The following is a 13,505-nucleotide window of genomic DNA, read 5'->3' as shown; positions in this document are numbered from 1 at the left end:
ATTTTTTTTTTCATTAGCACTGCATATCCTGTCTTAAACCTTAATCTAGCCGGATTGGAACATTAATCCGAAAACCTTGTCCTAAATTAAAAATAAAGTTGCGTGGACTGCCGTTTCAGTCAATATTAACTGAACATTAATCCAAAATTAATCCCGATCCCGATTGATAGGCACCGATATTGACGTTTAAAATGTGTGCTCCGCCACTCCCCCAGGGGGCGATAGAGAGTTTTGGCTTCACTGTTGGGGGAAGGCTCGTCATCCGTTGTTTGGAGGTATTTCTGCTTTAGGGCAAGTGATGCTAAGCAAGAAAAATAATCAGCAAACAGCGCATGAAACCTGTGTCTGTGCCACAAAGCAACACAACTAACTTGTTCAACCACCTAAAAAGTGCAGTGTGATGAGAAGGCCAAGAGGAATAACGTCGCTACACCTCTTCCTTGTCCAGCGTCAAGTCAGACATTCATACCTGCGACGCTGTACGGCAGGACACTCTATCCACCCTACTCCCATAGACACACTTTTACCAATGCAATTTGCATTTAATTTTGCCTCCAGAAGATGCACCAAATTCAGGTAAAGAACCCAGCTAAGTCTTAGTCTGATGCAGAATTTGTAGATGAGGTGGAATGCAGCACAAAATGGAACTGAAAATGTTGCTTCATTTAAAGTAATCATCTCAAACTTTTTGATTTAAATAAATGTCTGTTAAGTCACTATGTATCGCTGAATGAGGTAACACAAGTGACGCGTTTTCCATCACCCAGCAGTGGTTGGTCTGTCAGAGAGGGTAGGCGGAGCTAAGCGGCTGCTTTTCCGGTCTCTGCAAGTGTTGCGAGTAAACAGTAATCTACTATGGCTGAACAAACAAAGAAAAGATCGATGACTACAGATACAACTTAAGTGAAATAAGTTGAAAATCCACAGAAAAAGAAACAAATCCAGCGCTCAGATGAAGCAAACAGTCTAAAAAGGAAAGCGACCGTCAGCGAGGAAAAGAGTGAGACGCCTGGTTAAATTGGGACGAGTGCTCTTGCAATTAGCAATTATCGGCAGTGGGAGGCGCTCAAGAGAACGACACTGAAAGATTGTATCTTTAAATGTGAAAGTACAATAAAAAATTATAAATAATCAGGATTATCATTTTGGCCATAATCGTGCAGCCCTTCTTCTGGCTTTTCGTTCTTACACACGTTTACACAAACGTTTGGATTCTTTCATCTCACTCAGATCAAACTTCAGGCCTGGATATGTCCCAGCCACTCAGTGTATCAATGCATACTCATCACAGGCCACCAATAAACAGCATCCTTGAGAGAAAGCAAGTGTGACGAATCATGGCATCCAGCCCAGACTACGGCCAGAGCGGTGTTTATGGAAAAAAAAAATCTATGACACAAAGAGTTCGAAAGCATGCTAACAAACCAGGCTCGCACATTTACAGACAACAGACCCGGACAGCAGCGCGCGCCAGTCCCCGTCCCTCCTTTCTGCCCCTGTGTGTGTGGGGTCAGCAGAGAGGTGAAATGTGTAACCTTGGGGCCAGACGGTTCCCCAGCAGGCTGACGGCCCTGCTGAGGAAGTCACTCCATTCTGCTGTCCCTCAAAGTCACTGCTGACGCACAACATCCCACTGCACGCTGATTACTGAATATCTGAGCGCATACACACTGACACACCGATACTCAGTCTCACACAGCTACAGATAAAAATACACTAGTGCAAGTCGAGCAGCAGCGGTGCAGCCTGGTGCTGCGAGAACCGTCCTGTTCTGGCGTCCTGGTGGAGTATCTCAGAGAGAGCCACTGGAAACTTTATTGCTCACTCATTGTAAGTCACACTATGATGAGAGCATCACCCGAGTGCTTAACAAGTGAAAATAGAATAAAAGAAGGCTGTTAAAAATGCATAATTCAGAGCAGAGTTAAGATATTCAACAGACATTCCCTAAGTCATTGACATTCAGCTTGAGCTGTGCTAATGTCAGAGGGACTCTGGAGAATCAAATTATTCCAAAGTCTTTAAGGTAAATGTCAGCACATGATGAGGAAATGTTTGGGAATGTTCTTTTGTAGCAAACAGAGCAAACACACCGTGAAACAGAAACACAGGACGCATTGTAATCCTATGTGAACAACATGGCAAACAGTTCAAATGCAGATTACAACATGAAACACACACAGGGACATCAAAGGGATACCACTTTACAACAGAACTACAGAGAAATGATCCTGACTGGGTCGTACTGATGCCAATATCAGAACCAGCTGTCAGCTGTCGTCTGATGACGATTCAGCCTCTTGGAGCGACTTCCAACTTTTCGGGCATACCGGTTTAGCCAGCGGTTAGAGATATCGGCCAGTTCTTCCTTTTCTGTGCTCTGCATTGTTCACAGTCCGACTAGCAACTTAAGTTGAGGTGTGATTTTTATTTCGCCCTGCATGTTAACAGGTTAGAGCCTCCATACTCCTGCTGCTCACGCGCGGCTGCATCGCCTATTTTTTACCTACATAACTGTGAAAATGATATGTGGACAGTCTTACTGACATTGTATCAGCAGTATTAATGTCTATATATGTGGAATATGTCACAGGCTTGAAAAAATAAAGTGTGTTAAAACTCCTGTGAGGAACTTTCTGTCTGTGTTGCTTTTGGCGCCCCCTGTGGACAAAGCTGTGCATCTTATCTCTTTGCTGATTTTGTCCTGTACAAGTGGTGACAGTCTATCCCATCTGTCATTGGGCGAGAGGCGGAGTACACCCTGGACTGATAGCCAGTCAATCACAGGGCCTCGTTTGTACATAATGCTTTTATTTTGATGTTTTTCCAGGGCAGTTTTTTTGTAGGTCATGACACTAGCAAGGCTCCCTGTTGAGTTTCCTGCTTCATTTTCTCTCATTAAATGCTGTCGTAAGTCTTATAGGCCCTAATTACATTATGCTAAAAATAGAAATAACATCAGTTTATGGCTATCATTCCTTCTGGTGCAATCTCTCTCTCTCTCTCTCTCTCTCTCTCTCTCTCGGGATGGCATTACGGCGGATAGCGTTCCGCCTCTTGTGCTCTCCACATGGACTGTAGATACCTGCTGATACGTGATTGGTCAACACTTCTCGGACTACAAATGCACTACAAATAGAAACCAGAATACTTCCCGCACTAAAATCCGGCCTTAGGCTTACAGATTGTACATATTTATGCAGAATCTGTAAATTATCTGCATAATATTATAATACTAATGAAGCAAGCACACTTTTTCTTTACAGCCTATTTTTACGGGTTTATAATTATAACCAGGGATGAAGTGAAGGGAAAATATCTTGCCTCATTTCCCAGTATAATGGCAAAGCAATAAATACAACTATAGGTTATATAGGTATATGTATAAATACTTTTTATATTAGGAAACAAATAACTTTCTTCTTCTGGGAAAATGAAGAACTTATTATTAAGACCTTGTAATGAAAGGCTTCTGTCATTTGTCGTTTGCAGGTTCGCTCACACATCAATTCATCCCAGTTAGCTCCTCCTCTGTTCAGTTACATCCCAAGGACACACGACGCTGTCAGAGACAGTGCAGGAGAGCATCCTATTATACTTTATCACTTTTCAAACCAGCATTTAGCCATGGGCACATTTGCTGGAGGCACAATCTGTATACAACATTTCATAATGGGTTGGTGTGTCAGTTGTATCCATGGTTACCTCTTGGGTTTGTGTGTGCGTGCGTGTGTACTCACAGCCATCATAGATGTCCGTGGGGATGTGGACAGCCGTGTGGTTGTGGTCGGTCAGTCGTTTAAACGACGAGTCCTCTTTAAAGTCTGGTCGGATCCTGTATTTTCTCCCTTCTGTCTCATTTGCATCCAGCTGAGGGCGGGGGGGAAAAAAAACTCAAGATGCAGACCGTATGTTTAAGACATCCTTCAAAGCCCCTTTATTCTATTTGCTGAAGCATCATTCCATGCATGGAAACAGCTTGTGGCTTTATTTAAAAGCACAGGACGTTACAGACGGTGTGACTGTACGTCCTCATCAACTCTGATGTGATAATGTCATCGCTGCACTTTTCGCAACCTCCCGGCTCGTTTACCAAAACACAGCGTCACCGAATGTGCGCCTAACGATATCTTTCCTTTTTCTCCTTCTTATCAGTTTCTCTCGGGAGGAGAAGCAGATTGTCTGTGCCCCTCGTGGAGATTTATTACTCATGCGTTCGGCAATTTACATCAATGAGAGCGCTACAGACAGGGAGATGTATGAAGAAGAGCGTGATGAGATATGGAGGAAAGTATGCAGAGTAGAGAGGTAGCGAGGTGGAGAGAGAGAAAGCAAGAAGGGCGGGGGGAGGGAGAGTGTGAACAGTTGCTTCCTAATAAAGCAACAGTGTAGCCAGCTCATACATCTCATCTGTCAATTAGAGGAGAAACATGGCAGAAACCTCTTCACCTGCGAGAGAGAGAGGGGGGAGGAGGAGGGAGAGGAGGATGCTCTGGAAGAAAAGCCTGGAGAAAAGGCGAAACGGGGAGGGAGTGCAGGAGGAAAGGCTGAGGCAATGATAGAAAGCCTGGTAGGAAAAATATAAGACGTGAATAGGAGAGGAGGAGGTGAAAGGGAGGATGCTGAGTGTCGGAGTGTGCGGGGCTAAAAGATCTAATAGGTGGAGGAAAAAAGCCGCGCACTTACATTGTCCTTTGCGTTGTAGTAGGCGATTTCATCATCCTGTAAACACAAACACACTTTATTTAATCATAAACTGCTTAATCTGTTTCTTTATTGTGTTGGCGGACAGCTCCATTAGCAAACTCACACACTTTTACGCTAATGAAGAAACTGGTCCAATGAATACTGTATGAGTTAAACAGAGTGTTCCTCTCCTCACATCTGTGTCTGTGTGCCTACAGCCATTTGCAATGCTCCGGGGAGGCATTTCCGAGCCATCGAGGAGGCAACGCTGTAACTCACGGCTTAGACGCATGTATATCTGTCTCTGAGACGCAGATTTGTCCTGACCGCAGCTTTACTCGGCGTGCCAGTGCGGGTCTGAGAAAGCGGGAGTATCTGTCATCTGACATGAGGGGCGTAATGCATCATATCGCACTGTTTAATGTGCATAAACTTATTTAGTAATGGAGCTGTAATCACTGCTAACGACACGCAGACGCAAACAGATGAATGAAGTCAGTGAAAGCCAGAGTATATGCGTGACAGTTAATGTGTGTTTGCTTGTGCAGGTGTGCCTGCGTTATTGTGTCTGTCCGTTACCTCAAACTCGTCTTTCCACTGATGCTCCATCTGGAAGTTCTCAGCAGCTGTGGCCAGCTTCTGCAGAGTGAAACATGACAGGGATTTAGCACAAGGTATGCCTCTCTCGCAGCATCAGTCTAATTATAGAAAACTTGAGCAAAGGAGAGGACGCTAAAAAGCAGGATGGAGGCTGTCCCAGAAATGATTACGATCTCGCCCGCACAGCTCAAAGCACGGGGCGACCGTGGTCTTACAGCACTGTCCGCTAAAGGCCCCGAGATAGAGGGTCATACTGTCAGGAAGAAAAGGTTGTACTGCAGAAGATCAGAGTGGGTTTGTGTGTAAGATAGAGGGAGAAATGAATAGAAAAAGAAGGGCCACCGCAGTAAGAAATGACCGCTGTGGATCACTGAGTAAAGTCAAGTGCAAATGTATTACCAAGTGAGAGGCTGTCAATCAAACTGGATAGCACTAAAAAACACAGGGATATAAATGTCATTAACTTTACCTTCGCTCTACACATCTCTCTGACATGCACACATGATTACTCCCAGAACTGATACGGAACAGGAAGTAAGTGATCCACTTACAGGAACATTCCTTCTACAGAACAAGCAATAAAAAGAGCAAGCATAAATATAAACAGCTCATATTTCTCACTCTGGGAACAAATGACTGCTGTAACTGCTCTGCAGACATCCAGGGAAGTATTTATGTTTTACTCAAACACACAAGTTTGGAATCGCACTTAAAGTTGGGTGAGAATGCTGTGATATTTATACATGGTTAACTACTGCTTTCCAACTGCACAATGCATCCAACACTTTAACTTGGTGTCTTTATGATCCTCCACAGTTTGTTTCATTGTTTGCTTCGCACACACACAGATCTGTTACAATCTTCTGTAAAGACGCCTAACGCACTGAGATGAGCTAAGATAAGAGAGAACCAAAGCTACAGTACAAGTATGAATAATACAAAATATCAACTCAAATAAAAATGAAATATACATTATAAAGTAGGGATGCCGATATTGGATTTCTTGCCGATATCTGATATTTTCCCACCCTTCCAACATCAAGTCTCCCCTGTAGTGGAATTGATATCATGCCTGCTCTTATTGTAGTGGCCAAAAACTGCCATAAAGCAGACATCTTGCACCCTTCTTCACGCTTGATGGAAGAGGCGTTGTTCAAAAGGATCAGTGATCGCCGACGGACTCTTTTTATCGTGTGCGCGTCCATGAACACTGATGTTTATTTTACTCTCTGTTAGCGTCGGCTTTGGCTGCGAGTCTATTTTCGGCATGTTTGATGTTAAGTCCGGTAAATGACGAGAATGTGAGTTAACTGTTAGCTAGTTAAGAGAAGTGAAAGCTAAATAACTTCTATTCACTGGCAACAGTTTCTGTGACTATTAAGCCTTTATTTGTATATTGTTGAGAACTTGCGCAGGCAGTGCGCGTGCAAACTCACGGCAAGTTCATGTCGTAGCATTACGTCAAGCTTTTTTAGGGAATCATCGAGCATTTAGGTATGATTACAGCGTTGTTTTATCAGCAGAAAATATCAGCAGAAAAATGACGTATCGGCCAATGCCGATATGTTATTTTCAAGCCATAATCGGTAGCTAGCGATGAAGTGCCGATAATATCCTGCCATCCTAATATAAAGTGTATGTGGGTTAAATGCACTTATACTCAAACAATCAAAATAAGATTGTTTTTTAGAAACCATATAATTTTTTTTCCTGATAACAAAACATCACAAACACCTTTAGAACATTGTCCTACCAGGTTGGGAGACGTGTGATAACCATTAAGCCAACATGTCAACAGTCTACTGTTTATTTGGCCCTAGATATGCCAGTGTTGATGAGTGTGTCCACCAACTTATCCAGGCTGAAATATCTCATCAACTTTTGAATTTAACAGTTTACAAACAACCATTATTATTATTATCTGTCATACATATGATGTCTTTGAGCGTTTGGCTTTTCTTTTGCTTTTTTCCCCCTTTTTGATTTTGAATGAAATGTTTGGCCAATTATTTTTATTAACAGTTATTTATCTTGGATTTGGGAAAATAATGACAGACATTCGTGGCCCACAGAGGAAGAATCCTAACGGCTGCACTGACTTTTCCTATTGCCTCAGAAGCTGGTCAAAAGAATGTGTCCTTTGTCCTTTAAAAAAATAGCTTAATTACATTCACATCAGGTTTCCTTTTACACCGCTACATGTGTTAAGTGCTAATTAACATATATTAGCATGTTAAACAGGCTTACAGGCTGCATTTAGCAAGCATCTATAATGGCTGTAGATACTGAGTCTTGTTTATCAACAACATGTGACATGCACATGCTCTGACCAAAAAGGAAGGAGTCACTAAAATTAGTCAATTTACCTTTTACTCCAAATATAATTTGTAATTACTGTAAGACAAGGGAAGTGACATGTAGTTGAATGACTTCAACCAACCCTTCATTGTGTGTACTCAATAATTGAATCCATACACAGAACAAATAGGACAAGGTATTTAGATATAAATACAAGATGGCCTCACTTACTTCGAAGCAGTTTTGTGGAAAAGTTAGGAGGTCAGAATAAAAGAACAGTGAGCGCTCCAGGCAGAGAAACAAACTGAATCTGACACTTTTCCTCAAGACTGTGTATGTTCACCTGCACAAATCCACACAGATCAAACCTTAGCCCTGGCCTGCCCTTCTCCCACTGCACTGGGTAATGACAAGCCTGTGGAGGAAAGAATTGCCCTTAAATAAACCCACCTGTCAGACACGCCGACTGCCTCAACAACAGTAAGGTTAGACCATAGCCTCGCAGAAACTCCACTCAGGGATGGAGTCTGAATAAATTCAAGCTTTTACAACTGATAAAATAAATTATATTAATAACAAAATCTATTTCTGCGATCCATCTGTTGGACTTTGCAAGTCTGAGAGTGTAACATAAGGCACGTTGGTCCTGTGGTGAGCAATAACTGGATGAGATAGTTGTAGTAAAGGTCGTTCGGTGCTTTTACTGACTGTGGATATGAGTGTGTCTGTGCTGTGGCCATGTGTCTGCTGTCGGCAGTGGTTCATTCTTGATCAGCACCCTCGTCTCTTTGGCCTCCAGTCCTGGGCTCTGTTCCAGACCTGTCTGCGCCTCCTCTGCACTGCCTGTCGCGGCTAAATATACCCTCCAATTTGAGCCGTAAACACACGCACACAAACACACTCTGATGAAGAATAGTAATCATGACGTTATTACGAGTACAAAAATAACTCGCCCCATCACTGGGTCAGGTGCCAAATCATATGTATCGGTTTATAAGTCATGTCCATCAAATGGTGCTGACGCTTCCACCAGACGGTGACGGTGTTCAGACTATTTATGAATCTGTCTGGAGGTTTAATTCTAATCAACACTTCTTATTAAAGTATTACACTTGTAATCTGACAGCACGCCAGCAGTTAGTCAGTGTCTTGTTATCCGCTCTAAGAATCACCATGTCATCAGGACAGTCAGTGTATTCCACTTAAAATGACGTTCTGGTCATATTAACCTCTGTGCACTCACAAGAAGCATTAAAACTGGTATCATGATGTGATTGTGTTAGGCATGTTTCACTGTGTATTCAGAGGTTTATTGAAATTATAGGTGAGGAAACTCTGGCACATTAGACATTCGTGTCTAATTAGAGTCTGGGCACCTCAGCTGCTGGTCCCTCTTGTTTTTGCCAACATCTTCCTCTTCTTCCGATCAGGAAATCTGCCCTTCCATGCATGAAAATAACAAACTTTGCACATAGGTCCAGTCCTAAGCCAACTAGCTTTTTGGGCTCATAGTCCCAAAAAAGTTTGAAACACTGAAATGAGTCGTACATGCTCTAACTTTGCCACTTATATCAAGATGTAGGCCCGATGGAGCAGAATTATTCAGCAGCTTTGAGTTGGCTGGAAGTATGAAGTCCATCACTGTTTTTCTCTGTTAAACTAATTAAATCTCCTCCTACACTTTTTGAACACCAAAAACTTTGAATGTCCACAAATGATCCAGACAGATTTTTAATTAATCAAAAACTGAGTCCAACATTTCAAAGCATTTTCTTTCACTTTCTGACCTAGGTGTATCTTGGTTTCAGGCCCAAGTCGACTGTCTATCGCACTCCTGACTTCCTGTTAAGGGCTTTCATCCAGAGTGCTCCTAATCCCAGTGGGTTGGTTCGAGTCTACTGTAAGGCCTGTGGTTTTAGCGTTTGTCGTAGTTATGTAACAAGATGATGTTTTACGGGGTGGAGTTGTTAGTCCAACGCCAAACCCCCAACCTGGAAGGCCAGGTGCTGCTTTTCATCTGGCCTCTATAAACCTGTCCTTCTTGGTTGAACCTGCCGGTATATCCATCAGAGTCACAGAAGCACACAAGTAGTCTAGATTAAGTACAGAAATCCTCAGATCGCTGAATATTTGACTCTCTTTGAAATTCGTCACAGACTTGGTAAATCCCTGATTCCTTGTGTGGAGCAAACTCTTCGGGTCATATCTCTGAGGGTAGCTCAACGTGATCACAGTGTGGCGTTTGGGGCCTCGGTTGTGAGTTCAAGACCTGGATGATAGAAATGAACACCTTATATCTGCTCAGGCATTGTGCTGCATGAGATAGAGTCACATGCCTGAAAGGTTCAATGATAAATTTGGTCTGTTCATATCAAGCGGCAACCTCCGATGTGAAAAATGAAGCCAATGCGGAAGTGCAAATAACTGCAGTTCCTCGAGTGGCCACTTGAGGCTGAAAACTAGAAATAACATTACAGCAGGTGGAAAAATGCAAATTTTTACAGCAGAAATAAATATGTTTACAGCCTGGTACAAAAAACGGTTTTGTCATTTAGCTAATTTTATTGTTCAGGATAACTGTACAGGGGGGTAAATTGTTTTTTATAACACACCCACTTAAGCCTGTTTGTGTTGTTTAGAGCCTTGAGAGGGACAAATAATCTCTCTGTGGGATTTATGGAACTTGCAAGAAGTCTGAGCTCCAGCTTTTCGGTGAGTTAAATAAGAGTATAATTGTATTGATATATTTTCAGCACTAAGTAGCAGGTCTACTGTGCTCGCTTTAGCTGCTTGTTAGCCTGTTCAGTGTTTATCAAACATTTATTTAATTGTCGGCCAGTAAATAGGAGTCAGGATTGTTGGCTTTTCCCCGGAGAGATTACAGCGGACCGTAGTGATGAGAAGATCGGTTATTTTAAGTTTCCCTTCACGTGTCGACTCGCCGCTATCTCACCAGTCGAGCGAGCAGCGAGTCCGCTACTTCTTTAGAATGATAAATAAACACCTGCACCTGTCAGTCACCGACACAAACAGAATCTCCTCTGTGGGAAACACGAAGTTAAACTAGCTCATTCATTATTTATATAGTCTATGGCAAATAACCGCTAGCTACGCTGAGCATATAGCCTAGCTTCTTTAGCCGTAGCTGACGGATTCATGCGGCCCGCCCATAGAGCTCAGCCATAGGCTTCACCTCGCTCGCGCTCCGCCTCTTTGCCTGGTTCTGGATTAGCTGACTCTGGCATTTCCAATATGGCGACCCCCAGCGCGGGCGCAATTTGGGCTTCAAAACGCAGCTTCAGAAACCAGTGGGAGACGTCACTGAGACTACGTCCACTATTTATACAGTCTATGGTTGATATGTGCTGAAAAGGAGACGTGCAGGAGGTCTTGTCATTTGGTTAAAGTCAGTGTCACTGAGCTTTTTACTTCTGCGTGAGTTTATTTGTTGTTCAATTCCTGAAATGCTGATACATAGTGCTGTGCAACCACGAATGCATGCAGCCACACACATGCGTTCTAGTAACATATGGATATTGATTACAGATCTCTCCTTTGGTCCAGGGTTTCTTCTCTCACTGTGATGCTGTAAGTGATATGACACATGAGCAACAGCTGCTCAATACTTGATAAATCATGCATCATGCTCCGGCAATCTGTTTGACATTAATGGAGAATATAGGACTACTTAACATTATTTGTGTTAATATACCCTCTCCTTCGCATGTTTTCTGTGTATAAACACGCACATGCAAATCCCCACACACACACACAAATGCACCTCCTGAGAGAGCAGACCGACCGGGTTGTTAAAAAATTCATGACAGGGCTTTGACGAGGCTCCTCTCCCCTCTGGGAGCTACGGGGGGAGGGTGAGGAGGGGGTGTGTGAGGAAGGATACCTAATTACTCCTCTCTTTTTCTCTGTATCCCTCCCTATATCTCTCTCTTTTGTCAGACACGCACACACAGACAGGTAATCCCTCCACCCAAAGAAAGCAAAGCCGCAATAAAATCCGCTTTAAACTACAGAGGCGTGATTTGATGAGACGGCTCCCTGAGTGACAGCTAACCTCTCTAAACCGGCATAACGGCTCATTACAGAGTGACGGCAAGTTGCTGCTTCTGCCAATTGATTAGCAGCCAGCGTTGCTCAGTTGAAACGCACAGATTTAGCACTACAACTGCTTAGTTATGGGAGTGCATAACACACTCCCTGTAGCTTGCTTGATCTAACTGCTCATTAGTCTCCTCTGACTTATTGTAGTATGGATACCCCAGCTCCACGCAGTAATGAGTGCACTCTGTCACCGGATGACCACTGGAGATATGAGGAGAGCCAACGCTCCCCTGCAGGCCTTAATGGGGGGAGAAGGATACACGGAGGCCGGGGGACCAGGAATTGGATCCATCCATAAGTGGAGCGGTTTAAGGAATGAGGTGCTTCAGTGAGAAAATGAAGCAAAGAGGAGAAGGGATCATGAAATGTAATACTAGGTGGCACAAACGTCTAATATCATCCGCAGGCAACGTGTTATTTTCTACATCTTAATCCCATTTGTACTTAAAAACGACCTTATGATGACCGCAATAAAGGTTGCACCTATCAATATTCCGACGGCCAAATAGGCCACATGATATAATATTATCATTTCACGCTCCTTCCTCTGATGCATGAGGTCATTACGCTGCAGCCACAGAGAGCGCACAAACATCCGGAGTGTTAGATGGCAGCCTAGTCCTACCTGCCCGCCCCAACCGAGAGGTATTTCGGCCCCGCTCGCTTAGTTGTCATTCTGCCAGGGCAGCCCGGCAGCCCACCGTGCATTTAGTGAGAAAGCAGAGCACAGCTTAAAGGATAGACAGGGAAGATGAGACAGGCTCTGCTAAACCTCACAGAGCCTCCCAGACTCCTTCAGTGTGTGTGTGTGTATGTGTGTGTAAAGGCTCCACACGCCTGAAATCAATGGGCCATTCAGAGCACACTGCCTTCTCCCCCAGACAACAAAGCAATCCTCGCAAGAGTAGTAACGGCCTAAGAGATCATTAACACCCACATTCAGTCTTATCTTTCCCTCTGCTCGTTTCTGACAACGTGTCCGCAGTCGTGGACGCCGGTTACATCCGCGCCATAATGAGTCCTGACTCAAAGGGATGACAGGATGGTAAAAAAAAAAGGGGGAGTACAAAAAAGTCCGGAAATATGAATTATGAGCAGATGGATAAACGGAGAGGACAGTACAAAGAGGAAAACAATACTCTGACTCAGCACGATCGCAGTGTTTGTAGTTCTCATTAAAACTTTGCTCATGAGAGTGAACGCTGGGATTATACGGGGAGAAATGAGCAAGGTTGGACGGAGGTTGTTCGGTAAAGAGTGATGGACGCCTAATCCAGCGATGTTTATGTTGGTTTCCTGGGAAAAGGACAAACTAATTCACCCTCCTACGCGTGTGTCTGATGAGTGTGTCGAATCGGAGGTGAGATAAAAACTTGAGGAAAGTAGGAAATGGAGAAAAGGGGAGAGAGAAGGTGTAGGAGAGATGTATTACAAAAGAGCACAGTGAAGTAAAGAGGTAAGAGCACGATAAGAGAGAGGTCAAAGGTCAGAAGATCTAAAGAAAGCATGATTTCAAATTCCATTTGACAGAGGACTGTGGCGAAAGGTCAGGAGCTGGACGCAGGAGAGGTACAGTAGCAGTACAGTGAGAAGGAAGGCTTACAGAAAGCAAGGGATGCAAAGGAAGTAGGTAAGAAGAGAGAAGAGGCGAGCACGAGACAGACAGAGAGAGCAGAGGTATCCGCAGCTGCGAGAGCCCAGGGGAGAGCCCCGCTGCTCCACATGGCTTCTCTCCGAGGCCAAACCCTCCGATGGGAACGGTAAATCTACAGCTGCTGCCTGCTTCAGCCGCTCTCTGCGGC

The 13,505-nt window shown here is 43.8% G+C and overlaps 1 protein-coding gene across 2 annotated transcripts in view; it reads right to left on the bottom strand.

The window, feature by feature from the left end:
* The window catches only part of LOC138612435 (voltage-dependent calcium channel subunit alpha-2/delta-1), a 66,300-nt gene that overhangs the window by 37,512 nt on the left and 15,283 nt on the right, over positions 1–13,505 (bottom strand). For both annotated transcript variants that reach the window (XM_069685674.1, XM_069685675.1), the window contains exons 4-6: positions 5,266–5,325; positions 4,687–4,722; positions 3,741–3,870 (exon numbers count right to left, since the gene is read on the bottom strand). In XM_069685674.1, the coding sequence (XP_069541775.1) occupies positions 3,741–3,870; positions 4,687–4,722; positions 5,266–5,325 (226 nt within the window). The remainder of the gene's footprint in view (positions 1–3,740; positions 3,871–4,686; positions 4,723–5,265; positions 5,326–13,505) is intronic.

Source organism: Semicossyphus pulcher, unplaced genomic scaffold (assembly GCF_022749685.1).
Source record: "Semicossyphus pulcher isolate SPU_LCO1_2020_fin unplaced genomic scaffold, fSemPul1.0.p SCAF_8, whole genome shotgun sequence".
Taxonomy (NCBI): domain Eukaryota; kingdom Metazoa; phylum Chordata; class Actinopteri; order Labriformes; family Labridae; genus Semicossyphus; species Semicossyphus pulcher.
This window is presented reverse-complemented; position numbering and strand designations above follow the sequence as displayed.